Source organism: Pteronotus mesoamericanus, unplaced genomic scaffold (assembly GCF_021234165.1).
Source record: "Pteronotus mesoamericanus isolate MK-2021 breed Mesoamerican mustached bat unplaced genomic scaffold, CSHL_Meso_final contig_32, whole genome shotgun sequence".
Classification (NCBI taxonomy): domain Eukaryota; kingdom Metazoa; phylum Chordata; class Mammalia; order Chiroptera; family Mormoopidae; genus Pteronotus; species Pteronotus mesoamericanus.
Genome location: NW_026555134.1, coordinates 2,824,886 through 2,849,283, shown reverse-complemented (window position 1 = coordinate 2,849,283; position 24,398 = coordinate 2,824,886). Strand labels below are relative to the sequence as shown.

Sequence of the window (24,398 nt, the reverse complement as noted above, 5' to 3'; positions counted from 1 at the left end):
ACACATACTACATAGGATACCTTTTGTAACTAATTGAGTCATTACATGGTGGGCCATATATCACAGCATTAAAGTAATCCTTTCCTTTAATTGTTCTTTTTTTCTACTACATTCCCCTGTCAATACAACCATTAGTCTGAAGTCCTAAATATATCATTAAACCTTCCATGAGTCCCTGTGGTCTGCACATGGCATGCCATTTGGAAATCTCCTGTGAATTCAATCACTAAGATTATTTCTTTTTATTGCAAATTTGCTTTGTTTCATTCATTAGTCCCAACCACGAACAGTTGTTGAGTATCCAATGTGTGCGTTCCTGGCACTCTTCAAAGTAGTGGCCTGGGAAGACGAGGCACGACCCCTCCCCCAGGGGGCTCCCAGTGCCAAGGAAGAGAGGAATGGCCCATCGCTTCATTGCTGTTTGCTAACACCGTACTGGAGGTGGGCACATGGCCCTGTGGGAACCCTGATAGGACATCTGCCCCTCACGTGGGCTCTCATCTTCCTGGAGGAGGTGTCCTTCCATAAAGGGCAAATAAGTTAGTAAGGATAGGGACAGAGAGAGTTTTCCAGCCAAAGCAGCATCATGTGCAAACAAGAAGTTGAAAGAGCACCGAGAGGTACAGTGTGCCAGGAGGGTGTTAGGGAATGAGGTGTGAGCCACGTCGTGCAGGGTCTGCAGTGCCGTGATTAGAGCCTCTGATTGTCTAGGTCTATAAATAACTGGACCTTTATCGGGAGGCTCAGACGTAGAGTCTGATCCAAGTCTCAGAGTTGGGTCCAAGACTCAGACTCCGTATGGAAGAAGAGAAGAAAGGGGAAGCCTGGCCAGACAGGGAGTTGAGAGTTTCTGGCCACACCAAGCTTGGGACCAGGGGCACCTCTGTGCAGAGACTGAGATTGGAGGAGGTTTCCTGAGAGCCACAGGACTTCCAAGCACTATTTCTCTCTGGCCAGGCTAGAAGAGGACTTCCACCGGGATCCCTGGCAGGTGTGACAGCAGCACCCCCAGGCCAGCACCCAGTCCTCCTGTCTTGGCCAGGACTGGAGGGGAGCCGTCACCACTTTGCCTTCCTCTAGTTGTGCACTCCAGCTCATCCTAGAAAATCATATGCAGCCAGGAGATTCCCGAAGTGCAGCAGGGACAGCCACACGGGCAGAGGCTGGGACTCTCCACACAAAAATACCCTGCCAGTCCTTTCAAAGAAATACCGTGTGTTTCCAACTCTGCACGGAAGCCTAAATTCAAGTGGTAGTTTAACAAGTAAGTCTAACCAGCCACTTCATTTCTAAGGGTGAGTTTAACAGCCAGTGTGCCATGAATGGGTTGCAGGTGTACTGAGATATTGATTTCTCCTTTGTCCTTGGAGTGGCCACGTGAGGCCCGGGCCACTGAGGTCCCTAAGCGAGTCACCTGCAGCTAGCACCAACAATACACTTTCCCCTGGATGCTGCATGCGCACTATTTGCTATGTGTGCTTCTCTGAAAAGGGTTGGAGACCACTTAGGCTTCCCGTACTTTAGGGGAAGTCTGCTATCAAAATAAAAGAAAGTCTTTCTACAAATTAGTTTTAACTTTTGGGGTGGGTGTTATAGATGGGCCTAACACCCACCCTCCTAGTCCTGAAAAGGAGTGTTCGCCGAGAGCCCTGGAAGACACACGTTGCCAGGAGCTTAGACTGTAACCTCCGCCTGCATTTGGGAGCAGCTGAGGGATCTGAAGCCTAGTTGAGGAAGCATGATTATTTTTGCAATTTAGAAAGATCCTTTTGACTGCAGGAGATAAGAAAATAAGGATGAGGGTGGGAGGGGGCAGGACTAAGTAGGCAATCCAGTTAAGAGGCTGTTATTCCAGAGAATTATCCGGAGAACCTTGGAAAGCCTGAGCCAATGCTATGGCAGAGAGTTGGAGAGAGGAAGAGATTTGAGCGGGGCTGTAGATGCCCCAGGGCTTGGGGCCTAACTGAGGATGGAGGAGCCGCAGCCCAGACTTGGCTCAGGCAGCTGCAGGAGCAGATGAGGGCGTGGTCGCTGGGGTGAGGAGTGCCTCGGAGGAGCAGGTCTGTGGGCGCCGGTCAGTTCAGTAATGAAATCTCAAAATGGGAGGGTCATCGGGGCCTTCTCTGCAGCCTTATCTTTACTTCCTTCCCCCTCACTGTATATTCACTTGCCTATCATTTTATTGCTATTTCTATTAACTATTAACTTTTTTTTTTCACATTTCTCCTGATGCTGTGAAGTCCTTTCTTGTGTCGTGGACTCATCCACATCTGCTAAAGTCCCTGTTCCCCTGGAGTCATGCCTTCCCCACTTGGCTGCTTTGTCCTGTCAGTCCCGTGTGATAGAGGCCCTTTTCAGTCTGCCCCGTCAGGGTCCCTGCAGACGCGGGCTGGTGGGGCTTAATGGGAGGGGGGACCTTGAAAGAGATATTGGAACCATCCTGAAGTGGAAAAGCTGAGGGAAAGAGTGTGGGGTGAGTGGTAGATGGAACTGAGAAATGCCACCTCCTCCGATTAGTTCGGCGACAAAGGCCAGCGCCTGCAGCTTGGGCACAACAGCAGTGTGACCAAAGAGCGATTATTATCCTGGAAGAAGAGCACTCTGCCTCCAGCTTTTTGGGGGGTTTTTTCTGTGGGTTTTCATTTCAAATGATTTTTTTTTGTTATAAAAGCAGTAAATATTCACCATAGAAGAATTATTTTCTATGGGTATGCACGAAAAAACAATGCCCATGATCCAAGCACCTAGAGATAACCATAATTAAAACCGTGGCGTGCGGAGGCGTGTGGGTGTGGTAGAAGGGGTTGGTGTCTACTGTTCCCTGGCCGTCTCCAAAGCAGGATCCTAATGTACATGCTGTGCTGTAACTTTTTAAAAAGTCACACATGCTGTCTCTTTAGGAGTTAGCATTCGTAGCTCTACCACTAAGCCGGTGAGGTGTGTTGCTTATGGACCTTGTGCTGGTTGACAGTGTTTCCTTGCCTGAGCACCGCTGTCTGCAGTCTGGTACACCTCCCCTCTCATTGGCCCCTTTTTATTTTTACCTAGGGTCCCCTTGGTTCTGCTTGTTAGCTATGGAGCAGATAAGGTTTTTTTTATTCCCTTGTCATGTTCTGGCGACCTAACAGTTGCCTGGTAATCGAGGGAAGGAAGAGCTGACGGGAAGGGGTGAGGCTAGCAGGAAGTTGTCTCGGGCTTGGGCCCTTTAAGGGCCCAGGAGCGACTTTTCCATTCCCCGCCCCCACCGTCATCCTGTCTTCCTGTAGCTTTCCTTACCCCTCATCCTGCTTTTCCCAATCTCCAGTTCCCTGGTATTACATAATACTCCCATTAGGATCAGTTCCTGTTTTGCTAGTGAGAGGAATTGTGACCCTTTCAGGGAAAAACCCTGTTCTAACATTAGTAGCAGCTGCTGGTGGCCAATCCATGATCTCATATGGGAAACACAGCGCTTTGCTGGCTTCTCTGTTCCCGTCTGAGTCAGCGCACAGATGGGATTACCTTTCTGCCGTGGTGGGGTTCTCTGCCTTGTTTCTTTTGTGGACGTCCGCCATGATTTTTCCTATGATAATGGAACTAACAGCTTCAGTTAGGCCAGTTCATGATCACTTTCACTTACGTACAGATGCCTTGGATTACTTATTGCACTCCAGGAAAATCATATAGTAGCAGACATTCACTCACTTTTTAAAACATTTTATTAGGAAAGCTTAAAATGTAATAAAAGTAGAGAGAATAATAAGAGTTCCTACCTACACATTCCCAGCTTAACAATGATCAATTCTTGTTTCAGCTGTACTCCACCCAATTATGAAAGCAATTCCTAGATATCACATAATTTTATCTTATTATACATCTCTAAAAGATAAGGGCTATTAAACATACAATCACAGTACCATTATCACACCTAATAAAATTAAACACGATTTCTTACTACCATCACATCTATTCAGTTTCAAGTTTCAAGTTGTCTCATAATGTGTGTGTGTGTGTGTGTGTGTGTGTGTGTGTGTTTGAATCAGGATCCAACATGATCTATATATTAGTTAATTGATAATGTGTTTTAACCTCTTAACCTATAGGTTCCAATTCCTTCTTCCCCTGCATGTTATTGTTGAAGAAACCTTGAATTTTTCATATTCTGAATTTTGTTGACTTCATCTTCATAGTGTCCTTGAATGTATTCACTTTTTAAAGAAACCCTACACTGAATCTTTTTATAACATAAATTATCGTCCCTGCTGGACTCCCTTTGATCATTAATTTGCCTTGCATGGCTCTTTACCACATAAATAGTTCCTGTAACTTATAGCATAATCTGAAAAAGACAATAGTTAATATTGTAAGCTCTTCTGAAGTGCTAATGTCAAATATAGAATATAAATATAATATATAATGTCAAATATAGGTATTCCTGCTATAACACAATATATGTGTTCATGAAAAATGTTACATTTTTTCAAAATTTCTCTTAAAAATAATAGAGCTTATGGGGAAAATCAGGTAAGCAGTACATTGCTAAAATCTATGCACTTTTGTAACCAAGAACACAAGTCTCCCCACCACCACCTCTTTCTCTTAACACACACACACACACACACACACACACACACACACTGTTGTTGCCTCCTGATATAATTCACTCATCAGGGAGGCTACTTAGGGAATCTTAAAACTGCTCGAAAACAATGGAATGAACCCACTGGCTTGTAGGTGCTGAGTTACTAAGGACCAGCGTGGACCTCTGAGCTTTGGGGCCTCCTGAGGTCAATGCGGGCCATGCGGTCCATGCCAGCTCAGCGTTCTGTGGGAAAGGAGCCCCGAGGAAAGCGCTGTTGCTTGTGGGTTCCTTGGGAAGCAGACTCTAAACGAGACATTGAGTGGCCTGTAGGAAGTGTATTGGGAGGTGCTCTCAGGGCCACTGGCTGGGAAGGGACATAGGGAGAGGAGGCAGGATTGGGCAGAGGCTGGGCTGCCTTGATGCAGACACAGGTCCTCAGCTGACTCCGCAGGACTGCTTCAAAAGTACCCCAGATTTCGGAGGAGGCTGGGCCTTTATGAAGCTGCATTGGCTAGTCACTGGGCCAGTCCCTTGTTCCCCAGGAATGGGAGTGCGACCTTAGGCCAGCCATTCCCACAGAGGAGCTGAGAGCTGAGCCTTGCTGACCCCTGGGGGCGCAGACCCTGTGGTTTAGAAGGGCAGACCTGGGGCCTCAGCACAGCCTCCACTTGTTGCACAAGACCAAGCAAAGGACTTTGGCAGATGTGGGTGGGTCCATGGAAAAGGGGTTAAGTAAGGACTTCACAGCATCAGATGAGATGATAAAAGGAAATAGTTAACAGTAGTGGCAATGAAATGCTAGGCAAGTGAATGTACAGTGAGTGGGGACGAAGTATTTTATTACCACTGCTCATTTTAATTTTCTGAAAATAGAGCTGAAGGGGTCCTGCCTGAGCAGTAGCCAAGCCGAGAGGTTTTGGGGTGTTTTTTCTTTCCTTCTGGTAACGTGATTAGACCCGCAGCATCCTGGCTCCGTTGGCCTCGGAAAATCACACAACTTCCACATTTCACTGTCGCTGTTCTCCTGTTTACCAATGACAGATCAGCTGCTTGGTGTTACAGAAGCAGACGTTGTCACAGAACTAACTGAGAGGGGAGCGTGGAATAACATCATGGCTTCTTCACTTTTTCGTTGACTTCATAAAGTGTTGAAGCTGCTCACAGACTTGGCCTTGGCAGTTAATTATGAGGTGTAATTGTCCCCAAGAAATTCACCTAAAATTTAAAGCTCTTCCCATGGTGGCACTTACTCATCCTCTAATTTATTCATCCTCTCTCACCAGTCACAGTTACACAGTATATCCTACAAAACAACAGAGAAACTGAGAAAATAATAGATTTCTCTGGCCATCAGAAAACTCAGCTGGCTAATTACTTTTAATGTTTTAAATATATTGAGAAGGAAACAAATGATGAAGGGTAATTTTCAAGGCATTTTTGATTAATGAAAAAGTGAAAAAAATGACTAGCATCATGAACTCCAAATAGCTTTTGAACAAGTACTTCTTGTGTCTTGACTTTAGAAACCTAGATCTGATGGGGTTTCTATTTCTACAGCAGAAAAACTGACCTGGGAAGCTACTTTACCTAAGTAAAATCTGAACATTTCATGACACATAGAATCTGTGCACCTTCAGTTACAAAGTGGATAGCCTCATCTTGCTACTCACCATGCCCTAGCTCTGCCGTGATAGCCATATAAAATCCCTTAATCTCTAGTGATCTACCCAGCCCAGAATTTTTAGGTAACTAATCCTACCATCATTAATTTGACTTGCTTGGCAACAAATCTAAACGTTTATCTAGCTAGAGAGGAAAGAACTACTCACAGTACATTGTGTGTGTTCCTTTATAGTATGCATTACTTCATCCTCACACGGGGCGTGTGTATGCACTGATAGATACAGGGGTGAGCTAAAGTAGGTTTACAGCTGTTCGTATGGAAAATAATTCAATAATTAATAAACAATATAGGAATCAACTCTGTGTTTCCCATATTTACAACTATAACCGTGCTTTTGCCCACCCCTGTAGATAGATAGGTAGATGGAGGTACTCATATACAAGCAGCATGTAGTCATAAATTGGGCACTTGAAAATTGTTCTTTCAACACTTACCCGTTCAGGCCTATGAAAAGCACTTGAATTCAAGATTTTCTTTCATTTCTTAATTTAAGATTAGGGTTTAAGAACCTTTGTTCCACAGGGAAAAACAGTTGCAACCCTGGCTTATTCTTTAAACTGTCACAATGGGATTGCTTTGATAAGAACTAATTGTAATTAGTACAGCAAATGTTTGTCTATAAATGAACATTACTAAATTGCTTGAAGCTACCTGAAAGTATTTCTTCTAAGTAATTTAAATAAGTACTTTCCTTAACCTTAGCAATTCTTTGTAATTCAAAGTATTTTGTAATTAAGTCATTTGGATAATTTATGACCACTATTAGATGGAATTTAAGAATTTTGTCTTTTGTAGGCTTTGGTTCTGAAGCGAAGTGTTGAGGGTGTTGATCTGTTAATTTGCTAGGCTAATCCTTCTATAGAAGTAATGTGAGAAGTAGTTTAAACCCAGACCTAAATTAGTAGGATTTCACTAATATCTCTAAGTATAGTATAATATGCTTTTTCGATGCTTATTAATCATTAAATTGTAATTTATGTAATTCCATTGAGCCACCTATAACAACAAAAAAAATTGCTAAATTTCAGTCTTTAAACTAGAACTTTACAGGAATTTTCCAAGTTTTTTTTTCTTCCATAAAATTTAAACTGTATGTTCCCTGTTTATTAGGTATCAGAGTGCCAGTAAGTCTTTCTGTTTCTCAAGGTTCTGTTAATCCTCATCTGAAACCAACCTGAGACTCTAGGAGTTCACTCAGAGTTTCGTTTCTTCAAAAGCTCTCAGTCTCTGCAAGTAGCGCAAGGCTAAAATGGTCAGATTTTGATTTGTCTTCTGCGCTGTTGACAAGTTTATCTTTTCTGTATCAGGAAGAGTTGTTTTAAGCAAAGTAATAGCAGTTATGACAATCAGCCTCCAGTCACTTTTGTCCCCTGACATTTGTCCAGGACTCCTTTTGTAATTCTCATTCTGACTCTTAAAATCATACGGAGGTCCTAGGATTTACTTGACTGGTTTTGAAGCATTCTGTGAGCCTGAACTCCAAACAGCCTCAAGTGCTTAAACTCATTTTATGTCTTGATTTCAGTAACCTAGATTTGGTGGGGTTTCCCTCTCTTTCAACAGAAAAACTGACCTGGGGAAGCTACTTTACTTAAGTAAAATCCGAACTTTCATGTCAGTGCCCTTTCTTAAAGGTAGCTTGCTTTTATAGGACATTGTTGGGTAGACTCTGGAAATCAGTAAACTTAGTTTTATTTCTATGTATCACTGAAATCTGTAAGTAGAAGAGCAGGTTTAAAGTTTCAGATTGAAGATCGTGTTTCTGCTTACTTTATGATCCTAAGAAGATCTTCTAAAGAAACCATTTATGATACACTTTATAAAGTCAAACAGTGACATTATTTATTCAGTTAAATCAACCGTTTTAGATTATCATCCTCACAACTCATCCCATCCCTTTCGCCCTGTTAAGATGATAAATACATTATTAGAGGGGGAAAAAGCACGGCATTGGTACTATTTTGTTTTTAATGGACCCCAGTTACTCAGAATTGGATTAATCACAATGCTTGACACATTATGATCATTAGTCACAATTTACTTTAGACTCCTTTGTCCTCTAAGGATCTAGAATTATGAGTTGATACCTTGGGGGCATTTTCTTAAAATTAGTGGATAAAATCAGCTGTCTATGAATTGAACTTATAAGGGAGCCAAAACAGCCTGCTCTCTAGTCGTCTGCAGGATGACTGAAACTGTAAGATCAAGCTCAGCTGACTCAGTGTCTGTAAGAGGCTAGAATCTTTGTCATGACTCCTTTTGGTGTAATCTCTTATTATTTCATCATTCTCCTTCTAAGTAGTATAATTTTAATCATTTTCTTTTTGTCTAGTTCCATCATCCAGACCCTTCCAATTCCTTTTTCTACTTAATTCTGATGTTTGTCCTTGTCATCCAATAGCATTGTTGCATGACAGACGAATAAATAAGACACAAGCACTACTTGCAATCTAGCTGAAAAGTCAGAGATGTACACAATCAACTGGAGCAAAGGCCTCAAGGGCTGTGCCAGAGGCCTGGGACATATAGGATATAGTGATGAATTCAGCGCGCAGAGGTTAAAGCAGGTGATATAAGTGTGGCGCCTGAAAGGAGTAAGCAGTCAGCCACTTTGAAAGGCCTTGCGAGGAGAAGGCGCACATCCTTGAAGAAGCCAAGGGCCTTTTGGGGAATAAGTATAGGGGTGTTACTAGACTCTAGAGGTGGATAGAGGGGAGCAAGTGCACCTCTCCCCACTGTGTTACTCTGAAATAAATTCCAGAAATCATAACTTTTCATCCATAAATATTTCAGCACTTTAGTATTTATATCCTGTAAAGTTAAAGGGCTGTTTTTAAATGTATAACTCCAAGACTATTATTACATGAAAATTGATAATTATTCCATACTGTCATCAGCAGTAAGTGTTCAGAGTTTCCATTTTTATGTTTCCTAAATTTTGGTTTTCTTTACCATATCTTTGTTTGAATGAAGATCCAAATAAGAGTCACACATAACAGTTGGCTGATACATCTTTTTAAGTTTCTTTCAATCTATGGATTTCCTCTCCATATCTTTCTCTTTTCCTTCTATTTTTAGAATGAAATTTAGAATAGAAATTTCTCTGTATCTACTATTTGATTACCCTGAGATAGTAATACATAAGTAATAAATATTTTATTTGTTACCTTTATTTAACGATTTTCAAATGGAGGAGGTTCTCTAACATTCTCTAAAAGAGACTAGTAAGTTTTCCTTTTTTTTTTTTTTTAAATGACTAATGGATGGATATATATTTGCTTTGTTTCAATGTGATGTATTTATTGTCTTTATTGATGTTCAAAATTTCCATCTTTGCCCAATAGAGGCTTCTTGAAGTTGGTTCCTGAATTCTTCTGACATGGCCTCAGGTGGCATTTGACCACTCCTTCCTACCTGGTTTAAGATTTTCCATGCCCACCTTTGACCCTTGCTGCCCTAGACTCGAAGTCTTCCATTTCTCCCTGATTTCTTTGGTGGCAAATGATGTTTAGGGACCACAATCTGAGCAGTAGGGTTACTTTTGTCACTAAGTGCTTTTTGTTCCTAGGCCTTGTTCCACAGATAGAACTATACTTTTTTTAATGATAATATATGATAAGAGTTTATATGCATACTGCTGATTAAAATTCAGGACTACAAGGACTAAACCTCATGAATCTTTTTCTTTACTCACAGTAAAAGCTCTAAAATGTCACTTACTCACTTACTTATTTCCCACTATATACACAATAGTCACAGAATAACAGCAATAACTTAATTATCAAAAAAAAAAAATAGAGAGTTTGGGGAGGTGGGTTTGGCCATTTCTTTTTGTCCATAGGGTCTGTCCCATTAGGTTATGTATAGTCAAAGTACAGTGTTTTAAAGTCATTTGTAGTTTTATTCTGTGTAGGTATTCAACCAGCCGGTCATGTAATCATATTCATTTGTTTCACTTTATTTTTATGAGTTGATTTCTTTAATTTTGTTATATGCCCATTGATTCCTGATTATGTTCTCTATTTTTATTCTCTTGATTATGTTATAAATTATTCACTATTCTGTAGTTTGAAATTTTTACAGACTTTAAGGGGAACTCATTATCACGATATTTCTTCTTCACCTTGCTTATCTGACTGGTTGAACTGTGCAGCTCTTCCTGCTTGTGTGTATCCTAAAAAGAAAATATGGTTAGACTGTAGGAAGTCTTAAAACTTGAGCATACTTGACATGATTTAGGACATGTTATTTCTCTACCGCCTTCCTTCCAAGGTGGAAGAGTGCTCTTTCTGACTAAACCTACGAACAGATATTCCCCTTTCCCTGAAATCACCTAGCTAGCCGGTGGCTCGTAACACAGTGCTTGCCTCATCCTCTTTTCAGTTCCCTACCAGGTATCTGCTATTTTTGCATAAAATGTGTGGTCCATTGGTAAAAGCCCACCCTCTTACAGAGAACAAGGTCAATCAAAGATTCAGCTACAAGATTTAATGAAGAAAACTGCTCATTTTATCCAGGACATGGAAATATCTGTGTGAAGTCCTCAAAGTAGGTTCAGCAGAAAGCTAAGTCCATGGGCTATCAGTGGTGGATGTTACACCAAAAAAGGTTTCAAAGCAAAATAAGTTTGGGGCATTCTGAAGTTTAAACAACTACCAATGCTCTCAGATGGTAATGTGCATTATAAATCAAAAGGAGGAATAACACAGGTATATTTTCCCAAGCTTACTTAACCATGAACCCATCCCAACTTTTCAAAAAGTGACGTGCTGTGTTAGAAAATAAGGCTGCCTCTAGGTTACACTTCACAGGACATACATGGGACAGAGCAGCATGTTAGCCCGTGTTACAAGGATCCATCCACTCAGTGAAACTCAGATCCAGAGAGAACTCTGTAGGACATATGGCTTGGTTACTTCAACAGCGAATTGAAATGAGAGAGAGGGGATGGAGATGAGAACCCCAAAAGAAACAAGAGACATATCGATTATTCACAGTATTTGGACTTGATTCAAATAAATCATAGTAAGAAATAACTTAAAAAACAATATAGGCAATGGGAACAGAAACTAGATATTTAGTGATGTTTAGAAATTTTTGTTAATCTTTTCATGTGATAGTTACTATAGTTAGAGATTTTTCCTTACAGCTATTATCTTTGTAGACCTATAGAACTACATACTGAAATACTAATAGATGAAAGTATAAGGTATCTTTGATTTGCTTTAAATTAATAGGAGTAGAGGTAAGAGTTATGTGTTAATAATTATTGAAGCTAGGTATTGGGTACATTGGGCTCATTATATTATTTTTCTCTGCTTTTTTTATATGTTTGAAAAGCTTCATGATAAAAGAAGTTTTTAGGAGAAGACTGCCAAATTTGTGTTGCTTTCACATGAGTTCATTAGTATAACTGAGTCCACAGTTAATTTAAAATTTTCCTGCTTAGGCTAGACTTCAGCAGCTTTGTTCCTCACCTCCCAAAAGACCAGGATTTTCTACAGTGTACAAGAATAATTCTAATTGGACTCATGGGTGTGATTTGTTGCAGAATTAGGGGTCATCAGTGATGTCCTCTGTTCTTGGGGGAGTATCTCATAGCCTTGCCCATTCCTTTGCAGGATGGGAGTGGAATTGTGAATGCCCTGGCCCCAGCAAACACTGGCTGTCTGAATGGGGGCGCATGTGCCCATGGGAAGCATTCCCTCTGCAGCCTGGGGTTTATGGGCCTCCGGTTGGCGTGTCCACAGCAGATTGGTCTTGTGCTACGTGCTCAGGGGCCAGTAGCACCAGGCAGTTAGGGGCAGGGCTCAAAGCAAGGAAAGTGGTGGTGCATTCCAACCAGAAAGGAAGTTCTTATAAAAACTTCTATCCCTGTCACTGCCGTTGTAACAAAAAAGAGATATAAAACGTGTTTTTTCTTTACAGGCAATTTTATTTGGGCCAGACCATTTTAAGATACATTAAAAGCCTCATCTCTTTTCCTCATTCTACACCCCTTCCGACCTCCTTCCCTCCAATCACCAGGCTGCTCACACATGCAGCCCCCCTTTGGCTAGTTTAGTTCATTGCCAGTCATGGCGCTGTCCGCTCTGGAAAGTAGCAGGAAAAGCCGATAAGGCACTGAGGACAGAAATCTCTGGTCTTATCTCTCCCTAGCACACGGTGCCGAGAGTGCATCCTTTTCCTGTCCTGGGACATGAGACATAAACTGACCATCTCCTGGCAGCAAGAACTTTAAACAGGGTTCGGGGGCCTGCCTCTACTTTCTGTAAGAGCCAAAAAGGAGAAAGTGGGTCATTGCGTTTTTGTTTTAGTACCCGTAAAAAAGTGTTGTCTTCTAGATCAGCAAGCATGACCTCATGTGACACTCATTTAAAAAAAAGAGAAAGAAGAGGGGTGGGGAGGACCACCAAAACAACCCCAGGGTTCTGAGCCCCTGGGCTGTTCTGTTTGGTTAGGCTTTTGCCAGGACAGAGGTTTGGCCTGAAAGGATTAGATTTGGCTTTTTGTTTGTTGACAGAACAAGCAAATGGTTTTAACAGCTTCTGTAATAATAAGAAATTGATACACACAGATAGCCCAGTGTTGGAGGAGAAGAGTGAAATAGTGGCTCATTTTTCCTTCTACCCCTGTGTCCTGCCCGAAAAGCAAAAATAACAATCTCTCCCAGGTTTTCATCCTGTGATGTAATAAAAATAGGATGAAGAGGAACCTCCTCTTAGGTGAGAGCACGGCCAGTGGTTGGTGAGACGGCGGTGCTTTGTTTCTTGTGCTGCAGCCTCAAGGGACTGTGGTAGGGCGCCTGTGACGTGGGTTTGGGTGTTACCGTCTCCGTCTTGGTCCTCTTCAGAGCCTCGGCAGGTAAAGCCAGAAGAGTCAGCCCGCCTTGCTGCCACCCACAGTCATCTGGATCAGAGAGGACCCAGTTTGCAACTTAAGGTTTTATAGTATTGAGGAGACCGAGCTTGATACTTTGCTACCATGTTCTGCGGCTCAGAAAGGCCAGTAACTTGTCCAAGAACACACATTCTGTCAAGTGTGAGTTGGATTTGACAGCCAGGTCATTGTCACTTCTATTACACCTGTCTTACTTTCCTTTAGTACTTTCTTACTTTCCTTTAGTAGCTAATATTTTATACCAGTACCACTCAAGGTATGGTTCACACACCAGGATGAGATTGATAGTAAGCATTTGGAAACTTTTATAGTAGTTTGATATCAATTTTTATAAGTTGAAATTTGTATTTTATACATCTTTTTAAATTTTATTTTCCTAGTAATTAAAAAAATGTGTTTTGTAAAAATCTTTCCCCCAATGGATTGTAGATTTTCAAAAGAAAAAGTTGACACTTCATCCCTGGTAGATTGAGAAGCACTATGATGTAGGATATTGAATTTCTGCAGAGGATGAGCCAGTTAGGGCCTACTAACAAGAAGCACGTCTTGCTTTAAGGGACATTTTTGGGTTCCAAGCAGGTAGAGAGGCAATATTCAACATTTAATATCTTTCTTGCTTATAAAATAGAAAAATTATAGCTCTGTAAAACTAAGAGATTATATATATTTATATATATAATAATATATAAGCAGGATTACATATTTAATAACAGTAGTAATGTTTATTTTTTATGAGCTCTTTGGAACTGTAATCTCAATTTAATTGGTTAGGGGTTTTGTTGAATGGAATTGTTTTGTAGTTGGTTATCTTGTTTAGTTTCTATCTATTCAAAAATAAATTTCCCCAATGCATTTTAATTTTTTTTATTGTGGTAAGAACACTTAGACGAGATCCACCCAGGTTTTGTTTTTTTATTTTATCATTTATAGTCTGCCTGTCCCAGGATGGGAGCTGCTGCCTGGGCCCCGGCCCCCGTCAGTGAAGCAGTCCTTGCTCAGGGGGCGATGACGGACTGGGTGGCCAGGTCTTTTTGGACATCAGCCATCTCGAGATCTTATTGTTGTATAATTTACTTTAATTAATGACTCAACAAGTTCAGAATTTAATCTCTTACCAACTAACATATCCTTTAAACATAGAAATATTTTGCCCTGTCAATTTTACTCCTAAAAATATTTTTAAATATTTTATTTGCTACTTTGATTTCTACTCAGTTAAAGAGAGTCTAGCCCTGACTGGTGTGGCTTAGTTGCTTGGGCATCTCCCCACAAAGCAAAAGGTCACTGGTTCGATTCCCGGTCAGGGCACACCCCTGGGTTGCAGGTTTGGTCCCCAGTCAGACACATGCAAGAGGCAACTGATTGATGTTTCTCTCCATCTCTTTGTCCTCCATTCCCCTCTCTAAAAATAAATAAATATTTTTATTTTTTTATTTTAATAAAAGATTAATCTTCTATAGTATACAATAACTGAGAAAGGGGACTTTTTGTTTAATACTGTATCTGCCTAAATGAATATGTTTTTCTCTTAAAAATAATCCTAATCCAGATTCATACTCTATTCCTAGTTTCACAGTGCGAGGTTCTCTAAAATATTCCAAAAATGCTATGCTTTCTTATTATAGAAAGCAATCATGAGTTGTCTGGATTCTTCAGCAATTTTCAAGTCTTCCTGTGGAGTAAAGATGGAAGAGACAGGCCCTCTGTTAGCTTTGTTTCTGTTTTTTGAGATTTGATACTAGCCTTCAACTACTTAGAAGTTATTTGTCCTGCCTCCAGATAGCAGGGAAGGGAACCAGTTGACCTAGAATTACAAAATATAGTCAATTTGGGTTATTTTTGGACTTCATTCAGAGAAGTTGGTACCTATGTCACATTGATCATTTCTAGCTTTGGAGGAGCCTCGTTTATCTCATAATGGCCCGTGTGCTGTGAAATGTCATATGAGTCACTGCAACTTTCTGAGTCGTAGGACCTTTCAAGGAGGCAGGAAACCTGCTCCCTTTCCCCCTCTTTTTCCCCAGAGGCTGTATGACTCCTGTTAGTAGCTCTGATGTCAGTTACTTGAGAAGTTGTTGCCATAGAGAACCATCCTCTTAAAACATGTTTATGTTGGCTTTTCTTAATGAGTGGTAATTTGAGCAGCTGACTAGGCAAGTGGAAAAAAAATGAACAACTTTGTTAGCATTGGCCTTCATATAAAGAATTTGGCATTATTTGTGTTTCTCTACTAGTGTCCAGTGAAATGCAAGATACCCTGTCCCTTCCCCATTATCATCTCTTGAGGTGTCCAGTTCATTTGATTTTCTAAATTCCAAGCCGAATTCTAATGCCAAATTGTTAGGAAGGAATCTCTGCAGGCTTATAGGGTGATGAGTTCTCTTTGATGCCAGATCACTTCATAACCAAACTTTGTGCTTGTCTATCATCCTTTGCTGCTTGAAATGAGACAGCAGTTCGCAGCCTCTCCACCATTTACTAGCATAACTCATTAAGATATGGAGATGCCAAGATAGAAAACTTCATCAAACCCCAGAGTCCTCTAATTTTATGTGTGTGTACATCTAACATTTCCAAAAAAGAGATCATATTTTACAATAAATTTGTTCACCCAGCAAATATTTACTTAACACCTTTTATGTTTACTTACATACTAGACAAAAAACAGATGACCACACATTTTTACTGATGAAATTAAAAACTATATATAAACATTGATATTTGAAATTCACATTACTTTCACATGTCATGAAATATTCTTCTGATTTTTTCCCCCAGTCATTTAAAGTTTAAAAGCCATTCTTATCTTGCAAGGAGTACAAAGGTAGACTGAACTGGGCCTGTGGGCCCTCGTTTACCAACCCCGTTTTGGAGCAAACCCTCCGGGAACACCAGCTGAGTGGGCTTCTCTACCTAACATGGGTTCCTAGGACCTGCCTGCAAAAGCATCACACATCACACATCCACACAATTTCTGCAGGTGTTTTCCAGCTGAGTGGCTGCATGATTCTAGTTCTGTCACTCTATTTTTGGCTTTTACCCCCACTTCAAATCAAAACTTCCCTTCAATCAGTAGAACTTTGTATTTGTTTTTAACCCTTGATGCTTGCTGTTACTAACAGTGATTGTGTTTCCTAGGCAGATTCTCTAAGGCTGGTTATTACTGATAACCATTGGCTGGTTTAGTCTAACTCCAGATGTGAGTGATAGATATCTTGAAAAACAAAAACACACAAGATTTAACACTTGAATACATTTTTTGTGAGTGCAAAAATAACTCCTTGTCAGTAAAACTCCAAATGTTTTTCATTATATGGAACTCAGAAAGGTGCCGTAGAAAGCAAGAGAAGAAATGCCCAGCACAGTGGCACAATTCCTGCTTTCCACTGACAGTGTTAGTCATTGCTTTAGCTCTTCTTTGGAGGCAACCCCATCTAATGACTGCCTAGAATCAGCAGCTTCCCCCGGTCATATTTTCCACTCAGGATACAATGACCACTGCACCTTAATAACTTACTACCCGGAGCTTCTGGTGGAACTTTTATCCAACTTGTTTATCTTAGAATGAGCTCCTACCTTTGCCTCTGATATGCCCTAGAACCCTCTTGCTCCCCAACCTTTCCTTTTGGTGGCAAGAACAGCCCAGCCCATGCAGTCTGTTTCACGGCTGTGCTCAGCCAGTCCCACAGACTGAATGTGGCAGTACCCACACATCATAGCACCTCGCTTGTTTCCGATTTGCTTATCTCCCCGAAGGCAACTGCGGTAACATGGAATGATAGAAGGGAAATGGATGGCTTGTTTGACTGGGTTCCTCTGCATCACTTAAGCTTCAGGGAATAATAATTGGCTGATCACACTAAAAGGCACTCAGATATACTCGCAGGAGTTAGAGAAGCAGTTGGCAACATAAGGCAAAGGGGCATCTGAGTAGAAGGGGATGGTTTTATCTGGATGGGAAGAACATACACTGCAAAATGTTGACTCTCTTTCCTTCCTATTCTTCCAAAACCCTTCTACTCATCAGCCCTGCCTGGTGTGCAGATGAATCTACGCCAACCAATATTATGGTTCCATGGGAGCACTTCCTAGCCTTGATCTGCTGGGCCTGTGTCTCACACGCTTTCCCTGAGCTTTCTCCATGCATTTGTGCCCCATTAGAGAGAATGTCCTTGATGCAAATGAAATAGCAATGGTCTGTCCTCAAGGAACTTAAAATTTCTTTGGGAAGATGCTTACAAAGCAAATTATACAAAATCAGAAAATAGAAGTAACTAATTGCTAGCCATAGGAAGTGAACACAAGGATGTTCCACAGGGATCAGACTTGTTGAAGGAGACAGCTTTGTACGTGATCTTCAGGAGCATCGTGCGGGGGAGGGGAGAATAAAGGGACTAAATGGTAATGGGGAAAAATGCAATAAAGATTAAATTAAAAAAAAGAAGGTGATGCACATGACTACATATAAAGGGTCTGGAAGAGCACCGTAGTCCAGCAGAGTGGGTGACTGCGTCCGCCCATTCTGCCCTCGGTCGGCAGAGGGCTTCGCGCCCACACGTCCTGGCGCTCCCTTCATCTCCATGAGTCACGGAATCCCTTTGAACCTCAATTTATCTCTGTCCAAAGTGGATGGGTGTAATTTCTACCTCCCAGGAGTATGTCAAGGCATAACCATTCTGCTATAAAGTTTGAAAAACTCACAAGACATTCTTTCAAACTGCTCTCTTGCCAAGCCTTCTTAACTTTTCACAGATTGACCTAATACAAGCCGACAACAGACAGGCTGGGATGGGGGGTGTGCGCGTCACAAGCAAGACCTATCAGAGCTAATAACCCCAATTGCTAAATCCATTACTCTTGAGCTCTCATCTAGTTTCCTCCCTCTTTCCCCGCGATGGGAAAAGTTCATTGAAGAATTACTTTTGCAACATGATCTCTGTGTCTTAACATGGAAATCAAAAGGCTTCAGTCATCTCGTCACTTAAGATCAGCAGTGACATAGGATAAAGGCCATGAGAGGAAAGGTTTTGCCTATGAACCCCATCCCCGGCCTGGCATGCTTATCATAAGTAATAAGCTTTTATATTCATGGTGCATATGCCCCAATACCTCACTAAATTCTCTATCCAAAAGATACAACATTCTAACGAGAATAACAAAAAGAGTCCTCTTTATTTGGGTATTTTACTATTAATCCATCTCAGTATACATATTTGAATGACACAGAGGAACCCAGAATAGCTTGAGCAGATAGCTCATTGAGCTACAAAGCCTCTACCGAGAATACTTAAAAGAAACAAACTCCTAACTCTGTAGACATCTGAGAAAAGTTGACATGCACCGCTTTGTGCACGTTTCAGGCAACTGCGATGATTGTGGTGATTATAACTGATGTACCCAGGATCTCTCTCTGCCAGGTCTTGTGTCCTTTGCATCAGCCCTCCCCACACCCCGACCCAGCGCTGATTCAGAGTGGCCAGAGATAGGTTTAGGCTTCAAGATTCCCCAGCTCTAACCATGGCATGCAGTATACTCTCATAAACCGCTTGGCCCTGCCTGTTACTGAGGGGGAAGCAGACAAAGCAAGTTCCCAGTGGAGTGGACTGCCTGCCACACCACCTAATCGCTGTCTGTATTGGAAGTGTCCGGGGGGAGCTGCCCGACCTCTATCCAGCAGAGTCCTGCCTTAGGGGGATGGTCAGACTTGGGTTTTACTTCCTGCTTTAAAACACTCACACTTTGCCAGGTGAATTTACATGCCAGTTTGACAAATTATAAAATGCTTAACCCTGGCTTTAGACTATTTTTTATTTATATGAATTACAAACTAGACAATAGAGGTTTTCCTGTTTCAAAAATAGTATCTATTTCTGGTGACTTTTCCCCCCCTTTACATGAAGCTTTGCGCCAATTAACTTGTGCCCTCATAAAGCAGAATGTGGACGTTAGTGCCTGGGCTACATGGCCAATTATAGAGAGACACAGGGACACGCGAGTGTGTGTGATGCCGGCCGGAAGCCAGGGTGCTGCGGCGGAGCGGGAAAGGGCTAGTAGTCTCAGCTGCTGCCTGTGCTCGGATTGCTGCACTGAGAGGCGCACAACATGGCCTCCGCTAAGGGACTGGCGTATTGAACGCGTCTAAGAAATGACAGCTGCACCTTTCAGCACAGCCAGGGGTGGCCACTTCGGGTGAAGTTTCCGTATGTGATGAATGGACCATCTTACAGGCTCTCAGGACTTTCAACCTGAGCTTCAGTGAAGTGGGGAACAGGTCCCGCTGAGCTCTAACTCACAGAACATTTACTGATTGGGTAGAAATTAAGGCCCTAGCAATCATTTGGGAAAATCGATCATCCAAAAAATGCGTAACACGTACACTCATCACCTCTGAAAGGAATGCGAAGACAGTGGGGTTTGCTGAGAACAGACAAGATTAACCTGTGAAACCATTTTTAGAAAAACACAAGAAACTCTTTCTATTTGTATCTTTAAAAAAGTAGCTTTTATGATGCATAGAAAATATTTCAGGAGTCTACCTGTGCCCTATCTATCAATTAATTTCTTATTAATTAATGATGGGGGAGGTAGAACAGTGGATATATTACAGGGGGATCTTCAAAACTATTTTGCTAATTTCCTTAACCATTTCCCCTCATCCACTGAACTCTTTCTTTGAAAAGCTTCATCTTAACTATACTGCTAAGATGGTCCTGGACATATAATTGTAAATTTATTTTACTTGTTTTTAGAACAGTGTCAGCAAATTGGAACAGTCTCAACGTATATGAAGTAGTGAAGGTCGTATTTCGTATTATGGATTTTTTTGAGGTTGTTTATATGTTGAATGAAAACCTAGAAAAATGCAAGTTGTTTCTATTCCAAAATACTAAAAAGTAACTGGTGATTTTCTCAAGGCTTGTTCACTTTGAAGTTGAGACCAGATATGAAAAATACTAGTTTTCTTGAAAAGGTGTACATTTTTTCATATTCATGGCCGAGAAAATAGAAACAGGGATTATAATCGCTGTAGTAAAACTGGGTTTATGATTTATAAAACCATAAATTATGAGCTTGTAAAATATGAGTCCCCGGCATCGCTCCTGCTGGAATCAGAGTTGCAGCCTATTCCTCCTTTGTTTCTATGGTTCTTGAAACAGGTACGCTGCCGCAGTGTGGGAGGGTGGCTGCCCCTGGCAGTAAGGGGCTGTCCCCAGCAAGTCATTGTTCTGCCTACACTTTCCTCGGAGTGAGCAGGCTTCGGCTGCTGGCACCTCTCTTGCTTGTCTCCATGCCCTGCTAAGCTCGGTGTGCAGTGGCCCATGGTTATTAAATCTTTACCACCGGAGGAGCTGCTTAGGAGCAGTTATTTTCTGGGATTAGTAAGGCCCTCTGAATTCAACAAGTGACTCACAAATGGTCTTATTATTTCCTAATAATTAAAAGTGCGATTAACACCAGCAATTAGTTCCCATGATTTCTGAAAAGCAGGAATTCAGAAGATAATAATAGGCGAGCAAGGTAAGGAGCCATAGGATATCACTTGCATTTGAGTTCCTAAGACACAGATACACAAGAGTTAACCCACGTAAGACAAACTCCTTTTAATCCCATGAAACCAAATGAGACCTGTTTTACATAAACAGGCCACCTTCAGGAGGCTGTGTGTGGCTGAGTGCCCTGAAATGGAAGGCAAGACCTTTCTTGTCCATTACACTGGGATCAGCTCACACCAAGAGAGCCTGGGAAGATTTTCCATTCTGCTATGCAAAATTTCAGCTCTTTTTCAACATTTGAGAACAAAAAAAAAAAAAAAGGAAAAAAAACAAAGCGACCTTGTTTTTATCTCTGGGAACAGCTATTTTTAAATTTTTCTCAAAATTACCTGGTGGGATTCCAGCCAAAACTGAATGCCAATAGGTAACATTTAAACTTCCCAGAGCTCAGCTGGTTTATTCCACATATTCCACATTTTACATTTTGAAATTTAAAATTTGACCACAGATTTTGTTTTTTGGGGGGCTGGATAAAATAAGATGTGAGTTGGTTGGATAAGGCGTGATGTTATTGGTAAGGTACCCTTTAGTGAGAGTTTTCTGGGGCAGTAGCCACTCAAAACCCAATTGTCCATTTATATCATGTTGATTCTGCCAGGATTTCAAATGTGATGCTCTTTGGTTCTGCTGAGCCAGGATTGACATGCTGCTCTATCAAGAAAATGTATGGTCAGTCCATTCGTATGGGTTGGTTTGTAATAAAGTTAGAGCTTTTCCTGCCAAGTTTGGAATTATTTGGAAACTGAGTCATTCAGAAAACTCTTTTCCCACCCTCCAACATAAGAGGTTCAAACAGCCTGTCTCCTCCTATGCAAATTAAGTGACTATGAAGGAAGAAGCCAGGTAAATATGACTTGAGCATTATTTCTTAATGGTTTGATTATTTAAAAAGTCTTTGAGGGCAAAATTATTCTAGACATTGACTTTCCTTAAAGCATAGTCCTTATATTCTCCAACGTGAAAGGACTCCCTTTCTATACTCTTGTTCATGACCTACTGCCAGCCAGCTGCAACCCACATAATGATACCAGGATCTCATTTTTTTTATCCCAGCCTATTAAGGTAGGAATTTTCTCTCGCTTCTCAGGCCTTACAGTGGAATGTATTTATTTAAAATTAAAATGTAAACCTTAATCCCAGCTGTTACGAGTGAGTGAGTCCTCATATTTAGAAATAAGACTAACACAGCTGTGAGTATCTAGGCCACGTCGGGGGTGGGGGGCGTCTCCCTTCTCCCCGTCCCCAGTGGAAGGGAGAAAGGCTCCCACGCTAATCTGTTCTTTCCGGGAGGAAGGCAGAGCGCGTGCATTTCCAACCCTGGTCCCTTCTCTCCTGGAACAACTGCCGGGGCCCACACTTTACCTTTGGAGGAGAAGGAAGGTGTTCACATCACACCAGGCTCTAGGTTGTCATTTGGCTCCTGGTACAAAAAGATTTAACGTATACATCTGGCATCGCAGTGTCTACATCAGTACACTGAGACCTGTGTGATCCATCACAGAGCTGAAATGGGTATCTGACAAAGTCACAAAGCTCAAGGACTTCAGTGTCCCTCTTCTTCACGGGAGACCCTGGGGACTTAGTAGCCATTCATAACATCACTGCTAAGGTGCTGTTGGCCCAGAATTTCATGTAGGTGACTTGCCAGCTGACTTCTGAAAGTAGCTTCAGTCTCTTTAACCTACCACCCCATGTAGTGTTCAACCAAAGTGTCTGCCCCCTTGTTCTATGCTTTGTAGTTCAACTGTACGGGCAACAGGGCAGGGTGGGGGGCGGGGTGGAATTGACAAAAACCGGGTGCTCAACTGGGCCCCTTCACTGCTGAGTGCTAGTGGCCCCAGCTGAGGCCTCCTGGATGCCCTGAGAAGTGAGCGGCTGACATGTAACCAGTTTTAACTCTTCTCCCACCCCTTAGGATGACCCCAGCCCCGCCACCGTGGATGGCAATGAGACCTCCACTGCGACCACCAGTGCCTTCACCATCCAGGAGTACTTTGCCAAGCGGATGGCTGAGCTAAAGAACAAGCCACAGGTCATGGCTGCAGGGCCTGACCTTCCAGAGACCCAAATGGAAAGGAAAGAAGGAAAGAAAAGAAAGAAAGAGGCAAAAGATAAAAATGTGGAGAATTACACCCAATCCAAGATCAAGAAAAAGCGAGACCGAGTTGAGCAGCAGCTCGCAGACCCTCATGGGGACGAGAATCCTGGCGCTTCTGCTGAGGATGGAGAGGCTCACATGTGGCCACTGGATGGCCAGGACTTACCACCAAAGCCCAAAAAGAGAGAAAAGAAAAACCTACAAAAGCAAGTCGAGACAGTAGTGGATGCCACACTAGATGAAACACCAGTGAAAAAGAAGAAGAAAAAGAAGAAAGGTTCCAAATAAACCCTCTCCAGCCAGGGCCTCCCAGCCGCTCAGGTGTCGGGGCGCTGCCAGGCAAACGCCTTGGCCTGCAGTCAGGGCAGAGTTCACCCCAGAGAGTCTGTGCACATCCTTTAACATGCCCGCGGTTGCTGAGTCTCGCCCTCTCACCACATGTTTCCCAAATCATAGCCCCAGAAGAACTTCTTAATGTTCCAAATCATGGCTCTCAAAAACAAGTTTCTTTGTAGACTCTGAGACCTTCGCCATGAGTGTTCATTCATATTCGTATGCATGCATCAAGTGATGTATGTGTGCACCTGTGTGTGTAAATATATCACAATCTATATTTACTTTTGACTTACTTCAATAGCAGTGAATTATACTTCCTTCTGAAGAACTTAGTCTCATTAAAGGATTAAGGGTAATAGTTTAGATTCAGATAGTTCTTTTTGTTCTATAGCCAACCATAGATTTTTGCCAAGTAGGTATTATATGATTACATTCCCAAATCAGAAAGTTGGTTTGGTTTAGTTTACTGTAGTTTTGATGGGGAAATTGTTTTAATGCCCTCTCTTCCACTAAGCAGTGGCAGCCATGTGATCTGAGGCCTTCTCCCCAAGACTGCAAAGTTTCGGTGAACCGACAAGGGACAGTTTAACCTGCCAGCTCTCAGGGAGAGTAGGCAGTCCGTTCAGTGGCGCCTGAGGACAAATCCCCTACGGCGGGCTTCACCTTATTTATGACAGCCATGAGGTCCTCAGGAGGTTAAAAAAATTGGGAGTCTAAGGTCAAGAAATTAATTTTATCTGGAAATCCGTCACACTCTAGATTGAAACTGCCTTGTGAAAGTTCTTAAAAGTATTAGTAGTACATAAATGTAAAAGATACAGTTCAGTCCTGCTCAAACCAAATGCTGTCTCCTCGTCGCACTTATACGGGTTCTGCCACACCCTGGCGTCTCCCTGTGTGCTGTTTACACAGATAACTTCACACCCTCTTTGGGACACAGAATGAAAAAGAAAATGTATGCTTATGACTTAGAGGTCCAGCCCTATTGTTTTCTCTGCCTGTTTTTCCTCTCTTCCTTTCTTTGTTCTCTTTATCTCTTCCTTCTTTTCTTCTCCATCTTTTTGTCCATTGATTCCCTCATCCTAGCCCCCTACCCTTACTTTTCAATTCCAGTTTTCCTCTAACCCCTTTCTAGCTCCCCGTCTTGCTCTCGCAGTCTTGCTGTTCAGCTGCTTCTGAGAGACGGGTGTCCGAGTAGCTGCGGGGGGTGTGGCAGGGCGGGGCAGGCGGGTGCTCTTTTCCACTGATTTCGAGATCACTACTGGA

General features: G+C 42.0%; 1 protein-coding gene across 1 annotated transcript in view; it reads left to right on the top strand.

Annotated features, from left to right (window-relative positions):
• PINX1 (PIN2 (TERF1) interacting telomerase inhibitor 1) overlaps positions 1–23,520 on the top strand; it is a 72,662-nt gene extending 49,142 nt beyond the window's left edge. Inside the window, exon 7 of the mRNA XM_054576037.1 lies at positions 22,614–23,520. Coding sequence (XP_054432012.1) covers positions 22,614–23,084 — 471 coding nt within the window. The 3' untranslated portion in view covers positions 23,085–23,520. The remainder of the gene's footprint in view (positions 1–22,613) is intronic.
• Positions 23,521–24,398: the final 878 nt, after the last annotated feature.